Consider the following 26,592-nt stretch of genomic DNA (forward strand, 5'->3'; position numbering starts at 1 on the left):
TCCTTGGACAAAATAACCAAGCTTTTTTTTTTTTTTTTTTTTTTTTTTAAAGTTGACATTAAAGGAATTCTGATGTGAAAAAATGCTGGTTTACAGAACAAACCTGTAGGAAAAGACAGTGATGTACAATTATAAAGCTGTAAATTACACAGCTTTAAATGCTAAATTAGCAACATACTACACCAGGGATCTGTATAAACACTTGTGGTCTCAGTGCAAAGCAAAAGGAAAAAAAAAAACGGCAAACAGCTGTTTTCATCCCAAACCACAGGGCTGTCAATTGCCTGCATGCTCCTCAGCCACATGGAAGTGAAACACTTTTTATGAAGAGTTGCTACAGCATCATCTACACCAAAGCATGACTCCAAAGGTTGACAGAGTTTCACTTCGCTGTATAAGATCTGCCGGGATGATACAACCCACAGGGACTTGGTCATGGTGTTGAGTAACCAGGTCTGGCAACAACAGGTTCCAAGGCTCTTAAAGCACTTAGGTACAGATTTTCGCCTGAGGAAAGGTAAACAGTTCTGAGTGCCACCTTACTGTGTCAGCCGTACTGCTGTTCCCCAGTAAAAGCATTACCTGTTGAACCTGTCTCAGTATCTATACCAATTCAGAGGAATCACACAGATGGTCTAGCCTGAATAGCTCAGATTTTTTGTTTGAACTACAGTGTGCCTTTTTAAAAGTCACCCTGTCTCAAATGCTGTGCTTTCCTCTGTGTGGGGCAAGCCCTCAAATTTTGCTTTCCATTATATTCCAATTTGTTCAGCAATTAGGAAACATCCAGCACTGACTCCTGAAGCAAACCATAAAGATAATCCCGTCCATTCTTGTGGACTCCGCGTCTTAACTTATATCTACTTTAAATTTCTCTCCCTTTCAACATGATCCAGTATAGAATGTTATGCTTACAAAAATTACAGATGGTTATATCTGGCTAATGATAACTTATTTTTTTTTCTAGAATACCAGATGTCAGTACAGCTCAGGTGTCAAACAAAAGGCTGCATACAGACCAGTTTGACAAGCTCAATGGATCCTGAACAAATCCAGCTTAATTCACAATGAAGTGTACAGCAGTTAAGATTTCATTTTCAATTAAAATCTTACCCAGAGTAAGAATACCTCAGTGTATGTGTCCTTAAGGCAAATTTAGAAATACTAACATATGGAAATACTGCTCTGTCCCATTGAGAGAGTCAACATTTCTGTTCCATGACATAACAACTATTCAAAACTTCTTCATTGCAGCAATTTAAGTGCATGCATCATAGTATTCTGGTTTTCATTGACATTATGAACATAACAACCTTGAAACTGTTGATAATCTCACCACACCGGAAACACAACATTAATGAAACTTGCTAATAAACTGGAAATTCCATTGCTGGAATTCAAGTGTATCAAGACTACCACAGTTTAAAATAATTTTATATCTTTGTTGCATTTTAACAGCTGTAGATGTATCAATAATTATAACTTTGCAGGCCTACTGCTAGTCTGCACTTTAATCTTCTATATAACTGGAATATAAGCTAACTTTTTCTCTAACGAACAGAATTTGTGACTTCTTAAATTGCTATCTAAAAAATTATTACAGGTTGTCACAAATACCTAGAAAGCTGCTTGTTCTTCTTTAAAATTTAGAAATACCTCTCTAAAAAGAATGTGTGAAATGAAGTAAAGATTTTTTTTCCCCTCTCACTGTCATCCAAAATGTAGAAACAAGTTCTGAAGTTAGGCCTTGATTAATTAGGAACAGCTGGCTTGATTTTCCTATTTCTCACTGTACTCTTTTTACAGTACTGCTGTTCCTTTTATTAAAGCTACAGGGAGAAAAATGCTTTGGGTATTGTAATGTCAACTTTAGCTGTGATGCCTCAGATAGTCCTGAAATAAATGTTTACTTCATCTGATAGCTCATCTTTTGTTCATATTTGAACAGAAAGGAAATACGCTATCAAATTCCACTGGAAGACATTTTTTATTGGAAGAGTGGTACTGTAAAATTGTATTTCCAATCATTTTTTTTAGGAAGATAAGTTTCAAACAATCTCAGCAGAAATATTTTTATAGCCTACATTCCTAGGGCTTATTCCTTCTTCTGCTAGAAATGGTGAGCTAGCTATGGACTCCTGAAAACACTCTATGGGCTATTTTCATCATTTTTTATGAAGAATTGAAAGGATTTTACAGCTTTCAACACAAATTACTATACTTACTCCTCCTTTACCATCCTGGCTTACTGATCCACAGGTATCCTTTGGAACTCTCTAATTTGGCTGAACTAAGAAATAAATCACAGCATTGCAGATACTTAGTCAAATAGATAAGAAATTCTAGAGAAATACTTTATCAGTAGGAGTGTCCAGAAGTGTCACTCACTTAGAAGACAAAGTAATTTAGTAATTTTATTTGCACAACTTAGAAATACTTAATAGCATGACACTATAATATTCTGCTATTTCATTAACTCAGTCCTAAAACTGAAGTAGGATCTTTATGTACTACGAAAGCACAGAACAAAACTGGAAGCACAGAAGGGAAGAAAAACCATCAATCCTAAAACAGCATTTGTAAGTTGGAAAGAAGATTGGTGGTCTGAATAAACCAATTATGATGTGTAAATTGGGAAGCCGACAGAATCCTTACCTTGAGTACGCAGTTTATGCATGGAGAAAATACCAATTTCATATATTGATAAGCCAGAAGCTATGAACTCTTTAAGTCACATTAATAACCAAAGACCCTCCTGTGTTGCTAGCTCTCTCTGAGTCCTCTGTGATGAAAGCTAAACCTCTGCAGATCTAACAGATTTTTAAGTAGCTATAAAATATGAACGTGGGTCTGCAGCTGTACATATTTTTTACACCTTTTTGCCAATTTTCTGTCAGAACTGTTTCTGATTTTATTTATAGTGCTAAAAGAGGGCCTCAGAACAATCTTTTACTTGATTTCTTGGTTTATCTCTATACAAATGCTCAAAGTTATATTACTTTGCTGTTCTCCTTGAATATGGATATTTCTTTCGTGACATGGTAAAATTTGAACACAGTTGTGCTGATTCAATAATCAATTTTCTTAGTTTTCAAATTGTTTTCCCAAGTATACATTGGTACATTCTACTTAGGCTATGATGCAAAGATGGAAGCATGTTTAAAGTTTTCCTCAGTCCCAAGCCATTTGAGCTCTGTCAAAGTTCTCTTAACGTTGTTGAAACATTTTTTAATTGTCACACATTCTAAATCTATCTCACCAGGTATGGAGGGAGGAGGGCTTGTTATATATATTTCATAAAAATACCAAAAGAAAAGCAGTATAAAAAAAACGCCTGCTCAGAAGCTGCACCTATGTTATCAGATGCAAGTAGCAAAGATGACTTTAGTTGTAAAAGTTCATGCCTTTTCCCACAAAATAGGGGAAAAGCAACATCCAGGTGACACTTCAAATTTTCACTGTGAAACATAGATCATATTGGCAATAAAACAGAAGAGGAACAAAGACCTGCAGCATGGTAAAACTGTTGACTTACAAGCAGTGGTAGTTTTTTCAGTTCAACTTCATCACCTAGCTAAATGCCAGATATAGATCAAATTTCTAGACCTGAGCTGATCATTCATTAACCTCTTTGGAGAATACTGCTGTTCAATAATACATTCTGCTCTTACTAGTTCCCCTCTAAGCATGACAGATGTACATACTACCTACCAGTACATTCCAAGGCTGTTGGATGAGCCAACTCTTCTACTGCTACCTCCAGTAAGAATAAGGCTTCATCAGGTTAGAGCAACTTGCCTACCTCTAGTCTTGGGGACTGGTTGCTCATCTTCTCTCTGCTGTAGTCTGCCTGCCTGTTTCAAAGGGCTAACCAGGTATCTGACAGCCTGACAGCCCAAAAGGCTAGTGATTACTTCCTAGGTGTACAAAAAAAAGGGAAAAAGCGATTGGAAATACCAGAGGTATAAGAGAAGAAATTATTTAATCCCAGGTTAGAAACAGGATAAAACAGCATAAATTAGGGTTTCAAGAAGTGACAGACTTATAAAATCAGAGAGAGCAATTGTTTCTTGAGAACTGAGGTGTAAGGAAAAGGTTAGGTACTCCACACGTACAGTAAAAAAACAGCAGCTAACAGTAGTCACGTGTAACAAGAGAAAGAGGCTTTTGGCAATGAAGTGCTTTCCTATATATAACCTACCCAGCACAATACACATGTGGCGAAAAGCTTTTCAAGCTTTCTTTTCTCTAGTTGGATTTAGAATTTAACATTTCTAAGCATAGTGTGCTCCGTACCTCATTAATTTGAAAAGGGTCTAAATAAACACAGTCACACACCTGTTCTTACCTCTGATACGCATTTGTTATCACTGATATTCCCTGCTGCAGTCTTACACATGTCCCATCCAATGCTGAAAAACGGAAGGGGAATGAGGCATGACACTTTGAAATAGCTCACAGCCTACCTTGCTATGGCCTAGTGCTACAACCCTGTCATCAGTAGGCTTGTTACAAGACTGAGCTGCACACATTTTTTGCCTTTAAAGAATGACATATATGACTTACTTATCCTATGGAATGCTGACATACACTGGTCATATTTACTCCTCTTTTTCCACAGGGAGAGGTTTGCATACCAAAAATACACTTAAACTGACATAAAGTTAGAACTTTCTCAGATGGTCTCCAATGAACAGTACAACAGAGTCAGCGCTGTACATTCTTTATCTCCATATGCAATTAGGTATAAAAAGAAGCATTATGCAGGAAACTTGAACATGATTCCAGTCTCACTTAGATGCCTGAGCAACAGAAATAAGACAATCAGCAGATTAAAAGGAATGCATGCACAATGTAATTACAGTAAAAACAAACGGTAGGATAAAATAAAAATAATTAAGCACTTGATAGATTTAATCATGCTAAGATAGAATATCCAAAGACAAGCACAATTAACAAAATGGGTCAATTAAAGGAATCACACTCAAAACTTTTAATGTACATCAGTATTTGTAAACATTGTTATCCTCTTACCTAACTGTAAACTGCCTCCAAAAATATCCTAATTTTCCAAGAAACAAAGTGCATAGTCCATACTAAACTCCAATTTTTCAGGCACAGTATTACTGTCTTCTCCATCTGATAGAAACAGACTGGCAAACTGGTAGCACTGATTTGAGTCACATCAACGAGGTCTAGTATACAATCATACACTACATTCTATAGCAGTTTCCATTCTTAATTGTAGCCTTATATATATATATATATATATATTTATATATGTACAACACCTATAAATTTAAGCCACAATGTGAATATACTTCCTCACAACATAGTGTCAGGATGTGGAAATCTCAGTCCAATTTGGAACCATAGTACATGATGAGGCAGGAAACTGAACTGCATGATTTCAGAGCCCTGAGTCCCTCCTTCTCCCCAAACAATTGGAAGTCCCCCTCCAGATGTTTCATGCTGCAGTCTGGTTCTTGGTCATAGCTCAAGAACCATTTGCCTTTTTCATGAGCCAACAGTGAGTCCTAACTGAATAAACAAGATAAAACCTGGATCTGGAAGCTCTTTGCTCAGCCCTTTGACCAACATTAGCCAGCAGCAATACATCAGGTTCCATCTTGGACAACTGGGAAGCTTCCCTAATAATCCCTGCTAACATAAAACAGGAATGCCTGTGTTCTCCAGACTCAAACAAACTAGTGGTGTACCAAGTGAGTTTAGGTTCATAAATTTTCTCCACAGCCCTCAGGCCCCACAGCATCCTATCAAGGATTCCAGTGAGAATGAGGAGGAACATCAAGCCAGAGCAGCAGCAACTCACCTGGGGAAAGACACTACCCTTCTCAGCCTGGTTGAACAGGGTTCCTGAACATAAAACAGCATTTGCAGTTTGACACAAATTATAGTTTAGATATAGAGACTGAAAGGAATTGTCATCAGCACTTCCCTAAGACATAGAATAAAAATTTCTTGGTAATAGTACATCACCGACCTAACTAGATATGAACATTACAGCATAAGCCAGGCACTGCTGACTATAACACAATTACAGCTGTGACAGAGACCAAACGCATGCAGTTTACTAAAATCAAAGTCGTATACTCAGAATATATATAAAACCCACAGCTTCAACAACTAGCCTGTCACCTTCATTTTAATTTATTTGTACTCTGATTAGGATCAGTTACATCAATTCCTGTATATCAAAGAGGATGGGGTGTTTTTTGGACAAAAGGTTTAAGATTTCCAAGTCAAGATGGCTGTATATTATTATTGTCAGCAATTACTACTCTGCAAAAGAAAAACGTTTAAGTGAAAATCAAGAAGGAATCAAGTACAACTTTAACTCATATTGAAGTACAAAGCATAAGCTAATGGTATACCTGAAAAAGCCTCAAAGACATTAAGAAAGCAGGGCACGGTCCTACCTATCAGATTACTTGAAAATAAACATTTTAAGATGCTTCAAAAGTCATGTCCTGTCTAAATACTGTAATACTATAATTTCCTGAGACAAAGCGAAAAAGTATGAAGACTAAGTATACCAATACACAGTTCACAAATGCATACAAGCAAACAATTCTTGAATTTGCTTTATTTTTCTCTGCATAAGGAACCCTGCACAGGCAATTCAAATTAAAACAAAATAAATATGTGAATATTCATGTAAAACTGTCCTTGCTAATGAACAATTATACACAATGTACAACTCTTCATGTTCACTGGGAGATCTTACAAATGTACTATTCCCAACAAAAATGCACCAAAATGTCTCCATGCAAACTTATCAAAAGTGACCAAAAAAAGGAGAAAAAAATTACTGATCATACTTTTTTGTTTTCTTTTTCCTTTTTTTTTTTTTTTTTTTTACAATCACAAAAAATAAAAACATCTAATTTTTTGTTACATTTAGAGTAACTAAACTGTGGCCACTGTTTATTAACATCTGTTTTTATGCTCCTAAAACATCTATGGTTACCATAAAATTATGTCAACAACAAATTGGACTTAGGGCACTATTCGTAGTAAAAGGAAGATGATTTTGTTCACAGAATGTTAATAATCTGTGTCTGAGCCCTCTGCATTGTCCACATTCCGTGAGAGCATATAATTGTCCATATCTATAGACCTGCAATTATTGATTGCATAGCGCAAACGCTCTGCCATGATTAGTTGACTGGAGTAAGGTGGGAGCCTCAGTTGAAAGAAACAAGTCTGTGAGGTAGGCAAGCTGTCGTAAGGCTGTGGAAATGGATAAAAGGTGGGACACTGTTAAGTTTGTGAATAAAGTAAAAAAATGCAACATATCCATATTTCATTGATCCCTTCTTCCCTGCCTCTATCATTCAGCATTTTCTCATTGTATCTCAATATTTCTTCTAAAAAGCAGACTAGCCTCTCTTGTTTATTACATCAATTGTTTTATCCTGCAGTATATGCGAAACTACTGCTATATCACCTGCTGTGTGAGTTATTCCACTCACTAATGAAATGCAACTATTTGACCACACTACTATTTAGAAGCCCACTGGAAGACACCAAGCAACATTCAAATTACATACCATACTGTGCCTTAACATGAAGCAACCTGAGACACCTCACCAAAGATGACAGTCAAAACACTGTTATCTTATATTTGCCCAAGTTTTTGATTCATATAGTTCAGACAATATCCTTTCACTGCACAAACCCCAAACACAATGCAAAATGTATGCAACCCGTATGTAAAGTAATATACTGTAAATTCATTACAGTGGTTTTAGGACTTAGAGCTCACTAGTGGTCATATGTTGCTGCTTAATATAAACTTAAAGGAGTGAAAACTATCGAATGAAGAAAGGAATTGGAACAAAAAATGACTGTGGACAAGTTACAACAGAAGAGGTTTTGTTTCTTGTGCAAGGGCTTGTGTTGACCTCCAATCACAGAATCATAGTAAATATACCAACTGAATTAATATGCAATTCATGCAGTATTCAATGCTCCTGCACAAATAAAATCTTTGGCTTTAATAGCTCAGGGCATATCCTATCCCTGACTTTCTCTGTAAATTTACAGTTATGGAAACCTAGCTGCTATTGCCAAAGGACAGATTAAACTAGACAGGAATAATATTAATAATAATAATAAAAATAAAACCAGCATCTTACCCTATCAACCTTCATTATTTGGAATCGCTGAGAGATATCAGCTGTGTTGGCTGGCAATCGAGATCTTCCTGACACAAACCTCATGAAAAGCACTCTCTCCTCATTTGAAAATTCTTCAAGGGTATGCCAGAACCACTGTACTAGCTGATGCTGTTCATCAACTTCTCTGTAACGCACAACTTTCTTCAGAACTTCAACTGATATTTCTGGCATTCCACAGACCATTTGTTCCAACTGCTTAGCAGTCAGAAGAGACAACAAGGGAACTGGAACAATCCAAGACATTCCTTCTCTTACAGCAGCCACCTATTGCCAAAAAAAGAAGAGACATTGGAAGTGCAATTGTCCTACTTCTGCCACTTATTGTACCATCCAAATAAATACAAAGGCAATGTATCTGCTAATGAACAGGGTAAGGAGAGAGAATATCTGCCAAATACAACCTCCCACACATGCATACCCTGCATGGTCAACAACCTCACAAAATTCTGGAGAATATTAAAAGTATTATTAAAATAAACAAAGCTATTTTTAAAAGTAATTACACATAAAAGAAAAGATTCTGCCACAATACAGCAGAACTTAAAGTACAAGTTAGTAGCTTATTTTTCTAACACAGGTTAGAACTCTGCAATTCTGCATGCATCTATGTCTTGAGAAAAAGGAAAAGAATATTCCTAACATCTAATTATCATAGTGCTTTTGCAAACTTCACTATACAAGTGACAAAACACACAGAAATATGCAAATAGGTAATTAATACTTCTCAGAACATTAATGCTGTATTTGTAGTTTCTTTGCTAAAGCAGAAAAGAAACAGTTTTCAGTTAAACGAATGTCTGTCCACAATACTTACTTCAGCTAGACTCTATGTTGCTATCATGTCTAATAACACTGCATAGTGCACACAATTGTGGTGAAGTTTCCCAAGAATTGACAGTTGCAATGGAATTGCTCTAATGAAAAAAGTTCTCATTTCCAGTACTCTTTTGTCAACTGAGCAATTGCTAAGAAAAATAGAACTGACTTAGAACAACAACAACAACAAAAAAAACAACTAAAAAGAACTATAAGAGCTTGTGGGGAAAAAAATCCTTGGGGATACAGCAGAAAGCCAAGCTTTTCATATTCCCTAATAAACTGTAATGGAAACTTACACGAATCAAAAATGCTGTTCATGTTAACAATGTGGAGAGGATCATGATGAGATTCTTACCTGACGGTCCATTTCATGAAGTCTGTACTCAATTGCCCTCTCCACATATTCTTTCCTGTTTGAAAAGGTAAGTGGGATACTGTTCCCTCCAGGGATTATGGGAACCATTTTACCATCAGCACTTTGACCAACAAAAGAATCTAAAGGAATCATCTGTTAGGCAAAACAGAAAAACTATGTTTAGTGTAAGTCAATCAAGTGATCTAGGTTTAACATTTTACTATCAGTCACCTAGAAATATATTTAGGTCATGAACTATTCCAAATGCTTATCAAGGCCTTGTTATCCCAGTAATAGAAATATTTAATCATATAATAAAATTAATACCGAGATTAAGGTTAATCTGATAGAAATGACCACTTTCAGAATAAACTCAAAAGCTCCAACTTTTGCATCTTACCTCATGGAAATTTTCTTCAGTAATCCCACTGTCTTCAATGTGAAGAATGCTGTTGAGGGTCTGCACATAGAGCAGATCTACCTCCTCCAAATCCTCCAAGATGAGTGGGATACAACAAAGTTGCTTCCAAACCATTGGAGCCAAATGAAGATCTAATGGCTTTTTTGTACGAATAGCTACACCCATGAGAATACCCAAGAATTTAAACTGCATCAGATGTTCATCTAAACATGCTGAAGGGTTAAAGAGAAACCTGGAAGACAGTCAAAAGACTATAGTATAATTTCTGTGCTACTTCATTAGAGGCAAAAGAAGAAATATTTCTAGGCACAGCATAGTAATTGTCAACACAATTATCAGCAAGAGGTGTCCAAATAAGTAGATTATTGTTATTTTTGACTGTTGAAATAAAGGAGGCCAAGATGGGCAAATTTAACCCTGACCACAAATACTGAAATTCTTAATGTTACACTAAATTCTGTATCAGCAATCCAGAAAGTTCACATTTAAACCACACCTTCTCCTTCATGTCAAAGTAACATCACAACCTGAAGGAAAAGAATGTACTAGGGACAATCGTGAAGTCTTACCATTTGGTATAAAGTAGTTAATAAAAGTTAATTTTCACCAACCTACATCTGCAATAAAAAGAAATCCTGGACAACTTACCTATCCCTATTGTAGCCTACTTCAGCAGTAGCATTTGGAGAAGGAATAAGCAGGTCTACTACTCCAGTTTCCAGTTCCTTAAAGATCAGCAACAAAAAAAAGCATTCTTAGACACAGGGACAAGAAACCTATTACAGAAATATTTTGACATTATAGCATTGTAAGACAGAATAGTCTATGACAGTGATTATTACTTATTAAAAAATCTTTTGAAATACTTAAGAGAAAGCAACAATGGTAGGGCTGGTTTTCCTTAATAAAATCACATTTATTTGAAGGCCTGCCTGTATGTCAGACTATAATCATTGTTTCGCTGTGACTACTCTGTGATATATTCCTGGTACCTGTTCTAGAAATGATCAAAAGCCCTAAGCTATACACCCTACCAAGTGCAGCTTTTTGCATGAACTACCAATGTACCAAATTTTTCAATGAATTATTTTCTGAGCCCTCATTACACCTCACAGTGAATGTAAACTGCCTAGGAAAGAATCTATAAGTTAGGCCTCAAGTCCTTATCTGAATCAACCCTCTCTGGTCTAACTGGTATTAGAAATATCACTAATAAACAGAGTTCTTTAGTTCCTTCCATCCTGTATCCTAACTGTAACTCCAATTCCAGCTCCAGCACTATCTATGGCTGTTCCCCTGTCCCAGACTAAGCATGTCTATTAATTATCCTCTTTTGATAGCATTAATTCTCATTCTTTGGGATGTAAGACTCCTGGAAGTCAAGGAACAACCAAAGATCTCCAGCCAGCACAGTTTTCAATCCTTCTCCTGGCTACAATCATAGTCGTGCCTTAAAAGCAACCAGATCTCTCTTAGTCCTAGCCCATAGCCCTCAGTTTCCAGATGAATCTGTATAGCAACAATATTCTGGCTATGGTCATAGTAAAAATACTTTCTGCCACTGAACTCCTTTCCAGCACTGAACCCAAGAGGTAACAGATTTTCACATACGTTAGAAACCCCTGACAGAGGTGTTACTGTATTGTATGCCTACAATCTTATAGAACATATTGGCTGGACAGAATGGGGGTCTGCAAAATGTTCCCATAACAAGTAGGGGCTATTGTGGAACTTCAAGGTGGCCTATTGTAACACTAAGTTACAGTGTGGCTTTTTTGCATCTCATTGCCACAATTTGAAGAAGGTTTATTTTTCCTCGGAGACATCCATAAGTAGACAGTTCTAGTACTATAACTCAGGACTGAAGAATAAGAATTTAGCGTGCTGCATAAGGAAATCTGACAAATACAAACACTAGATACAACAAAAACTCTACCAGGCATTTTGAAGTAATAGACTCTTCATACCTGACACATTTCTGTAATAGTGTCATCAAACACTCCCCCTGCATCATCGGCTCCTTCTCCAACCAGTTTCACTTTCCAGGCACGGGAAGGTAGGCGAAGGTCTGATGCATTCAGCTTTACCACTTGTCTTGCTATCTGTACAAAAATGGGCTTGCATTTCCGACCTCTTTTGAAAAAGAGAAGAGAAGAACAGCCATAAAATGTAACTCATAAAAATGTAAAGGCTAGTGAAGTCACTTGGTCATAATAAAGTTGTATAGAGAGAGCATGGTATACTAGAAGTTATGGAAAATGTATGAATATTGGTATTTGATATCAAATACATTCCCTGTGAAAACAATACTGACCTGGTTGATATTCTTTTTACAGTAATCAGAGGCCCATAGTTTTTTCCCTGAACCATAGTTTTTCCTATAGAGCGTACCATGGGGAGTGTGTACACTCGTGGTGCTAGCAAGGGTCTTAGCTGTCCTTGAACTATTCCCCACGTTCCAGCATTGTAATGAGATGTACTGTTCTGCAATAAGGCAGTATGAGAATAAACATTAATAAAGGTCATTAATTCAATTCCTTACAGAATAAAAACCTTCATAATTAATCACTAGCACTTCAATATTTCAAGAAACAGGTTAGCACTTTTTGTTTATAGCTTTGAGGCTACTAAGTTTTTGGAAACTAAAACATTGACATGTCGATATTAGCATAAATGAAAATATACAATGATATTTGAAAATGTCTGGCTTAATCCAGATCTGTATATTTATTAAATAAATAAATAAAAAACATACAAACAAAAACTACAGAACCTACCAATAAGGTCTGTCTTTATCTGGTGAGAAACTTTCCAGTGACATGGCACAACACAACACAGCTAAGCTGTATTTTTCAAATGGAATTTTACCTGGTTATTGGGACTGAGGTTGAGTAATCTCCATGAAGAGTACATGAGGTCAGAAAAATGGTACAGCAGTCTGAGCCTTGCTCTTACTGTATGAATGCTCACTTCTTTCAGTGCCCCATACTGCGGTGGAATGGCATCAGGTAAACCAAGCTGTAAAGGCACTGAAACACCTACCACAGTAAAAGAAAGAATGCATTATTTCATCATAAAGGGTAGCAAAATTCAGAGACTAAGGTAATTTGAAAACTGAATGAATGTAAAACAAAACAAATTTGTCCAAACGTTCCAAGGCTCCAGTTGCATTCATCCCTCGGGAAACAAAAAGACTAAATCAAATGACCACACAAACCATCTGTTTTTTACCTGGAGCTCTTGGTGGAACAGGTGGTGCTGTCCAGGCAGCACTGTGGCAACGTCCTGCTGAAATCTGTCGAATATTTTTTCCTTGCAGGACTGTTATTAGGGTTGGTTCTCTGACGTGGTTGGTATGGCCAAGTCCAAGCTGACAATTTGTAACAGATGGAAAAGGCACAAGGAAGAATCAACAACTGTGGAAATACTTCTAAAACACTCTCAGCAAAGATTCAGAGCAAACAGTAAAGAGTGATTCTTATTGACAACATATACTGGGTTAAAATATTTAGCTTTTAATCTTTTATTATGCTATCATTTACCTTTTATTTTGGATAAAACATTACATCCACACTTAATGGGAGTAGCAAATTTAGGTGGCAAAGAGACCTTAAAACAGCTACAGATTTTTTGCAAGATCTTTTGTACACTGAGAAATTCATCTATGCACAACCTCTCATGCATAGTCAACACAGCTCATGCCTCTTCTGTACCATTTAAATACCACTTCTGCTGTAGCATAGAAGCTCCTACAATAGTTTATGAAAACACAATCTGTGTAAAGAGAATGTCTACTGAACCTATTCTGACTTTTTACCGATAGCTTTGAATTTCATTTCTAAAAGCGGTAACTTTGTATCATAAGAGTATAAAAAATTATTCCTACACCATATAAACCAAGCTTTTTAAACTGCAAGGGAAAACATAAAATAGGCTTTCAGAACCAAGTTTCTCTATTTTTTTCTTTTTACACTAACAAACATTTCTCTTTCAAAAATACAAAGTAAGCATCATTCTAAAATTAGACAGACTTCTTTCAGAAACTATTCTAAACAACTTGCTCAACAAGCATTCTCAAATACTCAATCCTGAAATATCAGAGCAGCAACTTTGCCCTTCTGTTACAGCAGCCATCTGAGGGGCAGGGGAGAGTTTGATTTTCCACCAAAAGGTATACATTACAACGACATCTATAAAGTATAATTAGCCTTATAAAGGTTAGAAATAAACAGGAAATAGTATATACCTGTCCTTCAGAGTTGCTACCCCATGCATATACATCCCCTGTAGATGATAAAGCAAGCGTATGCTCTGCTCCTACAGCTATGTCTTCAATAAAGACTCCTGACAGTACTGGAACTTGCTGGGGTCTGTTGTGATTTCGAGCTCGGCCCTCTGGTAAACCTATAAGGCGATCTGAAATTGCAAGGAAATATCCATGTATATAAAGAACATCAAAAAATGAATTTTACTTGCAGGCAAACTCAGGGAGGGACAAAAAGCAACTCTTAGGTACTCTCAGAACTGGGACTAAATAGAGAAATTTAGTGTACATTTCCTACAAAATCTTACATGTGCTCATTAATATTGCCAAAATTGTTATTTTCACTGTAAATCTGAAACAAAACCAAAATCTATTAAAACAAGACTTCTAGATCTAAGCATATAATTTTCCAACACACAGGAGTTAACTGACTTAAGAGCAAATATGTTTATTTCAGTGTAGCTGGCAACTTGCCTGTCCAGAGTTTTGAACGATTTGTGTAGGTATAGGATTTATTAGGCAAAGTGAACTTTCAAGTAACCCAATGCATTTGGATGGGTGAAATTCGATGAAGATTAAGGAAAACACTCTTCAAAAGATAAATTAGAATATTCTGAAAGATAGTTTTTGTGAGATCAAACTAGATACAGCCACAAATCTGGATTTTAGGCCTATGTTAATACTGCATTGCTGTACTTCTAAAATCCTCATTAGATCACTCTTATAAATGCGTCTTAATATTCTTCATTTTCACTTTCAATACACAGAAACATATAGATGGAAACATCTGAATACCAGATTGCCCCTACCTTGTCCAAAAGTATATACATGACCATCTTTTGTCAATGCAACAGAAAACTGGGTTCCACAGGCAACTTTTTTTATTCCAATTCCACAAAGAATATCCACTTTCTAAGGGGGTAAAGGAGAGGACAAAGAGCTATGAGGTTATGAGGGTACAAACAGAAAGCAAATATGAATTACATATATATCTTCTGCTTCCAAAGATAAAATTTATAATTCCCACAATGCAATGCATACAATACAGCATTACTCTGATTAATGCCTGTACATGAATACAAGAAACTGAGACACAGTTTTCTCTTTTTCTTTAACAGAACTAACATCTTATTCTATGTGCAATGATTCAAAATACCTTTCATTTATTGGTGATTGGTGGGAGTGGCATCAGAGGAAGCCCAGTGTGGAAACAACCTTCCCCACAAATTCCAAAATAAGGAACCTCTCTGCTTTAAATTAAACCTATGACTGTCACTGTTTGTATTATCTCTGACATAAGGTGAGACTGGTTTACACAAGATGCTTTAGAGTGTCATGCTTAGCATAACATATGATCAGAATTATTTTTGCTAGATTTTATTAGAATAGTATAGCCTCTGGAATTACTAAGTTAAATTCTGAAAACTACATTCTGAACTCTGTGCAATACATTTAGCAATGCTGAAAACTTATTGAAAGAGTAATTTCCCCTGTGAATTCTAACCTGTGGTGAGGATTTTGCAGTGGAATTTCCCAAACCAAGTTTACCATAATCTCCATCTCCAAAAGCCCAAACCATTGAGCCATCAGTTGACACAGCTACAGTATGATTGAGTCCACAAGCCACCTGGTTCAAAGAAATATGTTATTACTACAGTTTTTGCCAACTTACTACAAACTTGCACAACCCAAATACCTTCTAGAAAAAAAAAACAACACATTTTAGAAAATAATTATCCCTTTAAAGACACTGAAACTTGCATTGCTTCATATAGTGTTTTGAAAACATTTAGGACCACATTAGTTGTGCTATTTTTTTTAGCTCATAAATTCATACTTAATGCCTACATATTGAAACTTTACAGTGTTTTAAAAAATGTGGGGGAGGGGTTGCAGTTTTGCACAAAGAGGATCAAAAGCCAGGAAAGAAATTTGAAAACAATACACATACTCAAATTCTGCTATTACAATAAAAATAAAAGCCAAAATTAAAAAGCAGAACACTAAAATATATTGAAAATATTAGCTTTAAACAAAGGTATGATTGCAGTTTTAAATAAAACATGCCTGTCCAATCTGGTAACCCTCCAGTGCTGTCACTCTTTCTGGAAGTTTCTTATTGGAAGTATTTCCAAGTCCTAATCGACCATAATCACCATTTCCAAATGTAAAAAGTTTGCCATCTGCTGTCACTACAGCTGAGTGTTTGAAGCCACATGACATCTAGAAATAAAATAATTGTAATTTATACATGTAATTTATATTTTAGGGGAAAAATATTACACACATAAATATGTAATACCCTTTTCACACACAACATATATTTACTTCATAAAGATGTAAAGTACAGATATTGTATTGTAGTATTAATGACTCAACATTCTACCTCTTTTTGTTTTCCCTCACAGTAAAGTTAGGAGGAAGACAGGTGGATACCTGTGTGAATGAAGGCTTTCAGACAAAACCAGGTATCTTTTTTTGGACTGTTATAAAGCAGACTTAGTAAGAAGGAGGAGGACTGGTGACTTGTTTTAAAGGTCAAAGATATCTATCTGACAAAGACCAAGGGAAACTGCTAAGTTGTGCCTGTGTTTTGACAGCCTTTTGGATCATCCCTTACTTCCAGGCTCTTTCAAATTTTTAGTCTTCTCAAATAACAAGTGTCAAGTAACATCACATACCACCAGTGAGTCTTGTGATTGTAACATTCTTCAAGTGGGAATTATCAACTTGCTTCATAATGCTCAGAGAGAAGTCAGAAGCTGCCTGTATTCATTCAGTATCTAAATTCAAATTGGCAAGACTGACAATGGCTCTGGAACATCTCTATCGCTATCTGTACTGGTTACCCCAAGCCAGTATTCCTAGCACTAAGTTACAATATCTACAGTTCATAAGAGGAATAAAAAATGCTGTGGAACCTGCACCACTTCTTCTCCTTGCAAAGCCTCTATTTGTCTAGGCCTGCGCTGTCTGTCGCTGTTCCCATGTCCCAGTTTGCCATAATCTCCATCACCCCAGCTAAAGACTTCCCCACTTTCCGTTAAAGCCATGGAATGTCCATCAGATCCACAAGAGGTCACCAGCTGTGTTACAACAAAGCCTGTTAAAGAAAAGTGAGAAAACAGCGCTTACAGTAAATTATAATGAACTCTTCATATGCATCCACGAAGTGCCCCTAGTGGTAGCACATTAAGGCCAGGGAAAGGAAGCAACCATGAGTATAGTTTTTTCTTATAGCAATTGCTTTATTTTTATTTTGAAGGAACTCTTCATCTTCTCATGTGCAACCTATGCTTCTGACCTGCTGTTAGTTTTGGAATGAAATGTTGCTATCTTGGGCAAACACTTTTCCTCAAAGCCTTCTGAAAATTAAGGAATTTTAATATGTCACTACTTAAATCGTGAGAAGAAATAAAAAGCTAGTTTATTTTTTATTTACTGACTACAATAGTTCAATATGTCAATCTGTGAAAAGTGTCTAGACAAATAATTATATTAACTGCCAAAATGCTTATTTGTTCTCTATCAGTCGAGTAATTTCAAACCAGTCTTACCCTGCAGTGCTGAAATGACCGTTAACACATGAAGATCATCTGAATTTCCTTGTCCCAGTCGCCCATAGCTCCCTTCTCCACAAGCCAAAACTGTGCCATTAGCTTGAATGACGAAAGTACAATTCTGACCACAAACAACCTAGTTGAGAAGAATACATAGGTGTGTTATTTTTGTTTTAGATGCAGCAATGTTGTAAGTCCTGTGTTAAAATGTACTATCTTTTTTTTTTTTTTTTTGTCAAGACCACAGATTCTGTCACACTACAAATATCTTCACAACAACCCTATTAGCATCACTCATCCCATGTTTAATGGAGTTTTATTACCTAATCACATCTTAATACAAATTATTTCATTGATTCTTGCTACTAGTTTTGGCAAACCTTCTTATAGAACCATAAAATCATAGAATGGCTTAGGTTGGAAGGGACCTTGAAGACCTTCCGGTGAGAGAAATCACAATATGCTCCTATGTGAGATTTATCTTGGTGTTTCCATCCTAAATGTTAATTTTAACCCAGAAAACAAAATGGGCACATGAATTATGCTAGAGCTGTTTGGGTATTTTCATGTCACGCTCCTATCAAGCAGTTTTGTTTTGTCAGATTTCAATGGCTTAATTTGAAATTGTCAAATAATTAAAGACTTCTTTAGTGAAAATACATGTTTGAGTGTACTTTGTGGTAAATTCAAACAACAAATTGAAGACATTTAGATAGAGATTTTGACAAACAAACAATAATACATGTTATAAATCAATAAAAATAAAAACATATGTTTAAGTGATCACCTGCTGAGCCTGAGAGAATGAAGGTGCTGCTACTGGTATCATGACATTTCTACCAGCTTCTGCTAACTGTCCGTGTCTTCCTGCTCCCCACAGATACACATCACATTTGCCTCCCAAGTGCCAATCCTATGGCATAGCATGAAAGGATGCTTTAGAAAAAGAGTACTTTCAAAAGCTTGCCATGTTGAAACATAAATAAATAAAATTCAATTTTACTAACCTCTGGCCTTGATGTTGCCCAAGACATTATCTGTTCATCCATACCATTGATCCATTTACTGTTATCCTATGCAACAAAAGGCACAGTTAAGACATTCAGTTCAAGAGATGCACATTATTTAGCTGTTATGTAACACATTTATTTTTTGACTAATAACAATATGCTAATTCAAACTATTCTAAAAAAATACAAAAATAAAAATGAATGTATGCAGACTAAAATACTTGAATTTTGTCTATAGACCAAGCTTATTTCCTTACTATGCCAATCTATCAATGGCACAATTATCCATGGCTTGCAATCAAAAAATAAAATAAAAAATTGTGATGAAATAATCTTTTCCCTTTTACAGATACTTATTAGGGCTTTTTGAAGCTTTAAACGCAAACATTGTCTGAAGATGTCATACCTTGCTGATAAAATTTTCTTAATCTAACATTCTTATTTTGGTTGACATATTGTAACGAGTTATAAAGACAATTACCTCTGCCAAAATAATTCAGTGTAGGAACGTGCCAGAAAGTTACTCTGAAATCGCTATAGTTGAGCTCTAGATTTCTTGCTTCTATCACATAAGAAAATTACTGGTGTTTTTTTTTCCCCTCAATATGCAACTGACTTGCATTCATGACTACACACACAGGGAGCAATCTTTACAGTACACTCTATAACAGTTAATTAAAAAAATAAACTTATTGCTGGTGCTTATGTGTATATATAAATATACATTATAAATATTTACAGTTCAGAGATGTTAACTGCATCATACCATATGCTTAACACTAATATGCTTTGTCGTCAAGGCAGTATAGCACATTTTACCATTAGGAGAGTAAGTTCATCCTCTGGAACAGGCTCAAGGTCTGGAACAGTAAAAGATTCTGGGAACTGTGCTCCCTTGGCCAGGGCTTCAGCAGCTTTTATGGTAGTTGAGAAACACTCTAGCCAGGCCCATTCTGTGGGACTCCAGGCTGAAGGATCAGGGAGGCAGTTCTGGTGATGAGGTGGTACTGGAGGATTGCACAACAGCTGATCTAGGTGAAGGCCCACAGCGAGTGATGCTAAGCATTGCATATAAGGACTATGAACAAGCTGGTCTCCACAAACAACATGGGGCTAAAGGTGAGGGGAATGGGAGAGAGAAATCAAACATGCAAAGTTAGGAGTATATATTCATCAATTCAGAAACAGAAGTCCTTCAAAGCTAGTCCTGTAGACAAATACTTTCTTCCACACTTAAATATTTTCTAGGATTTTAAATATTCTCAAACTAAAAGGCTGCTAGTTTTGAGAATACTGAAAGATATTTCCAAAAAGGATGTAGGAAAGTCTTGGGTTTTCAGTCTTGAAACACTGAAACCTGCTGAGATTCAAACAGTTGTCTTAAGTCAGACATGAATTTTAAGTATTCTCATTAACTTTTCTTACCTTTTCATAAGCATACTGTTCCTGAAGCATTATTGGCAAACGTTCCAAGAAAGCTCGCATGCAAGGAGCCATATTTAATCCTAGAACTCCTTGCTGTTTCAGTGCAGTCCTACACGTTGCAAGGATGTGATTGGAAGATATCCACTCTGATGTACAATTCACTACCAGCACATCCTGTATAACAGCAGCGACAAGACACATTAGGAATTTTAAAATCATAGAACAGGATTGTTCAGCTCCACTGATTTATCACCAATTATCGTAGTTTCCAAAGGGGCCAGAAAATACATAAACTTCAGTATTTTTTATGTCTGCTGGTGAATAATCTGCTGACAAGCACCGTGGAGTAGCTCTATTCATATGCCACTTCCTCATGTGTTAACATCACATTCTCAAGGCAACATTAGGATTATCATTCCAAGGAAGAATGCAAACAGATGTTAATAAGCAGAGTTCATTTCAGTGACTGCTGTTGTAACCTTAGTTAAGGATTAGCCCTGCAATATGATCTTCAACATCTGGGCCGAATTCAGAGAAGACTTTCAAAAAATCCCCAAATATTTAGAATCAAATGCACCATGACTCTAATAACAGAAACCATAACTTGTGCCATGTTTAACTTTAGTCACAAAAAAGGCCATCTTTCGGAATAATCAGCTGTGGGGGGGTTCTGTTGTTGTTTTGTATTTTTTTTAATTACTTGAGGATGTGTAGGACACATGCAGGCTTCTAAATATTGCCACTTATGAAGCTTCTGTTCAGATACCAGAAGTTCTTGACACAGAAAACATTGAAGTAAATTCTGCTGCTCCTTAAAAAAAAAAAATCTGAAGTTGAGGCTGGTTGAGACTAAATTAAATCACTAAGGAGTTTTATTTGTTTTGGGAAATGAAACATCTCTTCATGCTGCATAAACGAAAAATTAAGCGTCTTTATCCTATTTTTGTGTCCCATTTACAGCTGCCACCGTTAAACAGAAAAGTTGATATAACCAGTGTGCAGCATCCTTTATAACCCCCAGTTCAGAAGGTTTTCTCCCTTCTCCACCTCCACTGCCCAAAACTCAACATGAGATACTTCAAAAAAAAAATCTTTTTAGGGTCAAGTGATAGTTGAAAGTCAAAGCAACGTAGCTTGCAAATATAACAGGGTTAGACAGACTGTCAGTTACCCAAGCAGCTTTGTACACAAGTACGTTTGGATAACATAAGCCAATGAACAGAGATGGGTCCTGCCTGCATACTTCTTTGAAACAGACAAAGGTTTTATTTTAATAAGATAATTCTCAGTACAAAAATTTAAAAGATTACTTTAACACACAGTATCACCTTTGATCTGTTAGAACATGCAGCTACTCCAACTTCAGGTATCCATACCGCAGTCTGAATAGCTCCAGAACCTATTACAACACTCTGTAATACTGAACCATCCTAAGGAAAGAAGTGTTTTATGTCAGTGTGTATACAGCTACTTTTCTATTTAAATACAGACAAAGTATATTCCTAAGTGATGATATACTCCCAAGCTGTTCAATAACTTCTTAAAAAATGAAATGTCTATACTAAAAGCAAAAATCCATCTAGCAATTTTATCATACAAAGGACATAACGTAACAAAGGATTTAGAAGTGTTTAATACTAAACATTGTTTGATTCTTGGACAAGTTCTTGTAGTAAATGAATATATTGTTCCCATCTGTAACAAGAGCGGCTGCTTCTGCAAGGCCTGACTAACGTGACCAAGACTAAAGAGTGAATAAGTAGTAGAACCCTAAAATACAAAGTACTTGAATGTTAAGTATAATTTCAATTTATCTTTTATTAAGTATAACATCATACCATTATTTTATACTACACTTTCTCTCATTTGTAACAGACTGGGGGAAAACAAAAAGAGAGTCTGATGACTTGACCATTTGAGATACTTACACTAAAAAAATAATCATGCCTCCTCTAAGACAATCTTACCCGTAAAGACCAAATATTCATGAGACCTCCAAGTCCACCAGATACTAATGCCAGTCCATCAGGACTGAATGCAACAGTCCGAACAGGAGTAATATGGCCTCTCAGCTGAAATACACACTTGACTTCTACTGGCTTTCTGTATCCATCCTGCAAATCATTTCATAGTTATGGAACAATGAACTTGTTACAGAAAAAGGAATAGCATAATTTAACTTCTATATTCTGTAATAAACACTGATAATTTGTAGAGATGTAGTAATTTCCACAGGATAATGAAGACCAAAATTATAAATATCTTTGTCATGTTATCATCTTTTCTCCCTGTACAAAATGACATCAACATTAAAGACTGCATTACAATTTAATTTTATATTGGTTAAATTTATTGTGACTTAATTTTACCTAGAAAGAATTTAAAACACTTAGTGAATTTTAGTATAAATTTAACAACTTTAAAGAATGGAAACAGTTCAAAATACACTCTCTAGCTAAATAAAATTCACTTAAACCTGTGATTTTTCATTTCCTGTTCTAAAAATGCCTACAAATGTAATATATATATATTATTTTTTTTCAGCAAACACCTTCTCTTAGTAAATTTGAGATTTGAGTAATTTGTTCACATTTCCCTCCTCCCCAGTTTCAGAACAAGCAAAGGGAATTTCTTAAACACTACTCCTTCTACCTTGGCACTTGTTTCTTGGTCCCACCATCCTTCTGAGTACGTTGAGCTGGACTGCAATGTGGTTACTATGTCCTGGGGAACAGTCCAGACACACACCAAACCATTGTGGCATCCTCTGAAGGAAGTCAGGATAAATCAGAAATCCAAAGTAAAGGTATTAATATAAAGTATTAACTAACAAAACGTCCTGAAAATATCAGTTGGCACCACCTTTCTATAAAACTATATTGATCAAATCATCTAAAGTGGAAAGGAGTGTTACCCATGGATAAATGCACTTCTCCTATTCCACTCCCTAAACTCCCAACCCTCATGCCAACGCTTTTCGATTTTTACTAACACCGTAATCTCAAAAAAAAAGAAAAATATATTTGCACGAAAACAACAAATTTCAAGCACAGGTTCACCATGCACAGGTCTTATGACAGAGAAAACAGTAAACATGACCAGACCCACACTTTCCATTTAAATTTGGATGCTTTATGGATCTCATGAAAACTGGCTTACTGAGTAAACATTATTTGAAAAAACACAACACTTATGTTTGCTCTAGACATTAATGACCAGTAGAATTAAAAAAAAAAGATAATAATAATAAAAAAACACCCAACTGCAAAAGAGCTAAAACAAACAAAAAAATTACATACGTAGCTAGTAAAAGCTGTAACTTAGGTCCTTTCCCTGGAAGAGCACACCACGCAATGCCATTCACAAGAGCTGGATGGGGCAGTGAATGCAGACGTCTCCAAGACTCTCCCATATATCCCCAGAGTTTCACTGTTTCTTCTTTGGCACATGTCAGGAGGATCTTACCAGTTGGATCCCACTTCATACTAACAATCATATCCTATTAGATTTTAAAAATTGAATGCTGGTGTAAAGTAACACAGTATGAACAGAGGAAATTTAATTGCCAGAGCTAATCCAATGTTTAATTACTAATAACAAAGAACATTTTATTCTCAAATCCTAACAAGTAAAGATAATATGAATGATACTTTTCAGAACACTCACATTTTTTTATATTTTTTAATTGCAGCAGGAATTACCTTAAAGGTATTGGCTTCATAAGCCTATTAGGCAATGGGACCAATGACGTACTGAGTCTAACCAATGTAGGAAAGAAGAGCCCATAGTGGAAAAGCCAAGTATAGTTTTATCGCCACAGCTTGCTCACTTCTGTGACTACCACACTTGAAATATTTAAGACAAATTCATGGAAGCATTCAAGATGTTTTTAATAAACTTTCCTTTGGGAAATTCTCTTCTTAGCCTAATAACTCATCAGTCAAGTTATTCATGACTTATTATGTACACCAAAGCAAAGGATCAAAACCTTTACAGCTGCATATTTAGAAAAAGATCTTTTGCTTTGCACAGTAACTTAAGCTTTACAAAAACATGTGGCATGACCAAAATTAACATTTTTAATATTTGTTACGTGCTTTTACAAATGAAGTCTTTTTAAATCCAGATGCCCATAATACATACCCATTGCTGTATGCACATACACTTCACAATCTCCAACAGCAAAAAAGGCTGTAATTCTCTCTTTTTTTTTTTTTTTTTTTAATTTGGTAGACTGTTCCTCTTTACTCTATTGTATTTAGTATGTCAGAAATAGATATTATGAATATGTGCTTGATTTTATAATTTCCAAATACAGAAAACAACTTAAACAGACTGTGACCTGCAGAAATTATAGATTAGTTTTAAAATGAGTAACTCTACCTTGTGTGCATCAACTAGAACAATTTCTCCTTTTTCAAGTGGTTCCTTTGTTCCTATTAGCAACTTTCCATCTGAATAGCCAACTGCAAATGGTCTGTCTTCACTGAACCAGGCAAGGCATGTGACGGAAACTATGTAGACAGGTAACACAAAACTTAATTATCGCTCCTTCCAAAAGGTGTGCAAGTGTAATTGTCTAAAATATTAAGTGCATGAAAACTTCCCCTCCCCACCAAGGTTACCTGACATACTTTTTGTCTGAGAATTTTCTTGAATTTGTACAGTAAAGAAAGAAGCAAGTGCCCCTGTAATCACAGATGTTGAGATCCCTGTTAGATTTTTTTTTTTCCCACTCTTCTTCATTAAAATAACTGGATTTATATTCCTGACATGGTGAAAATTATCTATGCTAAGGAAAAGAAAAAAGTAGACAAAATCCTATACATGTGTCTGACATTGGGATGCTTCTAAGAAAACCACTGAAAGCCACTTCAGCCTTTGTTAGTATCTAGATAGCACCTCACTTGATTCTGCCAAAAAAAATAAAATCATACTTCTTGGAGAAACAATATGCAAAACCACAAAACGCTACCTAAGATGTACTATTTGATGTCCCCTGGGACTGGAACTATAAAAGAAAAATAGCAGTAATTACGGAATTCAGATGATACTGGCTACCTGAACTTTTTAGAGAGAACAGACACTGCAGAGAATCTATATTGATTTATTTTTTTTATGATGACAAGGAATGTCACGATTTGACTAGGCCACTACAAACTGTTGGTCTTTGCTGTAAAAGGAACCTAGGTGCAGACTGAGATTCCACACTTTCCTCCTCCCATGAACACAGGTGAATGATGCTTGCGAGCAAAGTATCAGAAGTTGTATCCCCATGAACAATAATAAAAATAGGGATTATATACTTGTTAAATTATAAAAAAAAAAAAAGGGGGGGGGGGGACACATTTTTACTTTTAAGCTCTGTTTAAATATTAAAACAGTCACCTACCATCCTTTCTGTAGCAGTGTTCCAATTCTATCCGGTGCATGGTTGAAATATCCACAACTTCAATAAGTCCAAGAGATCCATCCATACGACCAATTAATAGCAATTCTCCTTTCCATGCTGCCGCTGGCCCTTCTTCCGGCCAAGCTAATGCAGATACCCAGTGAGGCTGAAGATCTAATAATCCTTTTCCTCCTAGGAACCCAAAAAAATGTCTTAAACTGCTTCATCTTCATAAAGAAAATAATGCAACAGAAATACTTTCCATGGGAAAATATCAAAAGACCCTATTTACAGCTAGGATATGCTACAAATTCACATAAATTACAAGACTATGAAGCAGTGGACCACTAATCTCCACAGACTCAAAATCTAGCTAACAAATCTCAATTTTCAGTCAAGTTAAGTAGTTTAATTAAAGGAGGAAGCTAAATTCTTCAGTACTCAGACCATTTATACTTTTCCTGTGGACTGCCTATTAATGTGGACAGCGTCAACAGTGATTTTCCTAAGTGCAGAACTGCAGAATAATGTTTCTTCAGAGATTAAAAGCAACAAAGTGACTAACCGTCTTCCTCTCACAAGAGTTCTAAAGGTATTATTCTGAACTGGTTAAACACAGCAAAAATGACAGGAAAGATGTAAGAGAATCCACTTAGATACACTTGCAAACCGAATCAAGGAATTAGGAAGGACCTTTCTGGATCAGGCTCAGTCCTCCTTATCACAATGCAATCTTATAAATTTATCTAATACATTTTAAAGTATTTCTTCCTCAGTCGTCATCCTTCCTTATAAACTATTTGATATCACAATCTTTTTAACACCAGAAACATTCTTGAAGTTATTCATGGACTACTTATTCCCATTTCTTCTAGTGGTAACACTATTCATTTTTGCTTAAACAGGTGCTTTTTCTCTCTGGGCTTTTAGTGGTTACCTTCCTAATGTATTGATTTATAATCTTATTCCTCTGAGACTCTTTTGTTCAGCTACATAAACCAAGCTTAGTCATTGTGCTCTCAGCAGGTTTTCCATCTCTTCCACTGTAATCCACCCCTGCATCTGTTTCAGCCAATTTTGGCATTCTCCATGCCTTTCGTAGAAAACTAAGTCCTGTGGACTATGGGAAGATACCATATTTG

At 35.9% G+C, this 26,592-nt stretch overlaps 1 protein-coding gene across 1 annotated transcript in view; it reads right to left on the reverse strand.

Moving 5' to 3' along the window:
- Positions 1–6,579: 6,579 nt before the first annotated feature.
- HERC1 (HECT and RLD domain containing E3 ubiquitin protein ligase family member 1) overlaps positions 6,580–26,592 on the reverse strand; it is a 102,611-nt gene continuing 82,598 nt past the window's right edge. Inside the window, exons 54-78 of the mRNA XM_050713080.1 lie at positions 25,451–25,642; positions 24,442–24,572; positions 23,358–23,557; positions 22,711–22,825; positions 22,026–22,172; positions 21,387–21,488; positions 20,059–20,232; positions 19,453–19,746; positions 18,631–18,696; positions 18,411–18,536; positions 17,621–17,759; positions 16,985–17,166; positions 16,131–16,286; positions 15,568–15,690; positions 14,873–14,975; positions 14,046–14,215; positions 13,031–13,169; positions 12,668–12,837; positions 12,114–12,283; positions 11,767–11,932; positions 10,448–10,524; positions 9,779–10,031; positions 9,379–9,531; positions 8,163–8,468; positions 6,580–7,254 (exon numbers count right to left, since the gene is read on the reverse strand). Coding sequence (XP_050569037.1) covers positions 7,069–7,254; positions 8,163–8,468; positions 9,379–9,531; positions 9,779–10,031; positions 10,448–10,524; positions 11,767–11,932; positions 12,114–12,283; positions 12,668–12,837; positions 13,031–13,169; positions 14,046–14,215; positions 14,873–14,975; positions 15,568–15,690; positions 16,131–16,286; positions 16,985–17,166; positions 17,621–17,759; positions 18,411–18,536; positions 18,631–18,696; positions 19,453–19,746; positions 20,059–20,232; positions 21,387–21,488; positions 22,026–22,172; positions 22,711–22,825; positions 23,358–23,557; positions 24,442–24,572; positions 25,451–25,642 — 4,040 coding nt within the window. The 3' untranslated portion in view covers positions 6,580–7,068. The remainder of the gene's footprint in view (positions 7,255–8,162; positions 8,469–9,378; positions 9,532–9,778; positions 10,032–10,447; positions 10,525–11,766; positions 11,933–12,113; positions 12,284–12,667; positions 12,838–13,030; positions 13,170–14,045; positions 14,216–14,872; positions 14,976–15,567; positions 15,691–16,130; positions 16,287–16,984; positions 17,167–17,620; positions 17,760–18,410; positions 18,537–18,630; positions 18,697–19,452; positions 19,747–20,058; positions 20,233–21,386; positions 21,489–22,025; positions 22,173–22,710; positions 22,826–23,357; positions 23,558–24,441; positions 24,573–25,450; positions 25,643–26,592) is intronic.

Source organism: Cygnus atratus, chromosome 11, assembly GCF_013377495.2.
Source record: "Cygnus atratus isolate AKBS03 ecotype Queensland, Australia chromosome 11, CAtr_DNAZoo_HiC_assembly, whole genome shotgun sequence".
Lineage (NCBI taxonomy): Eukaryota > Metazoa > Chordata > Aves > Anseriformes > Anatidae > Cygnus > Cygnus atratus.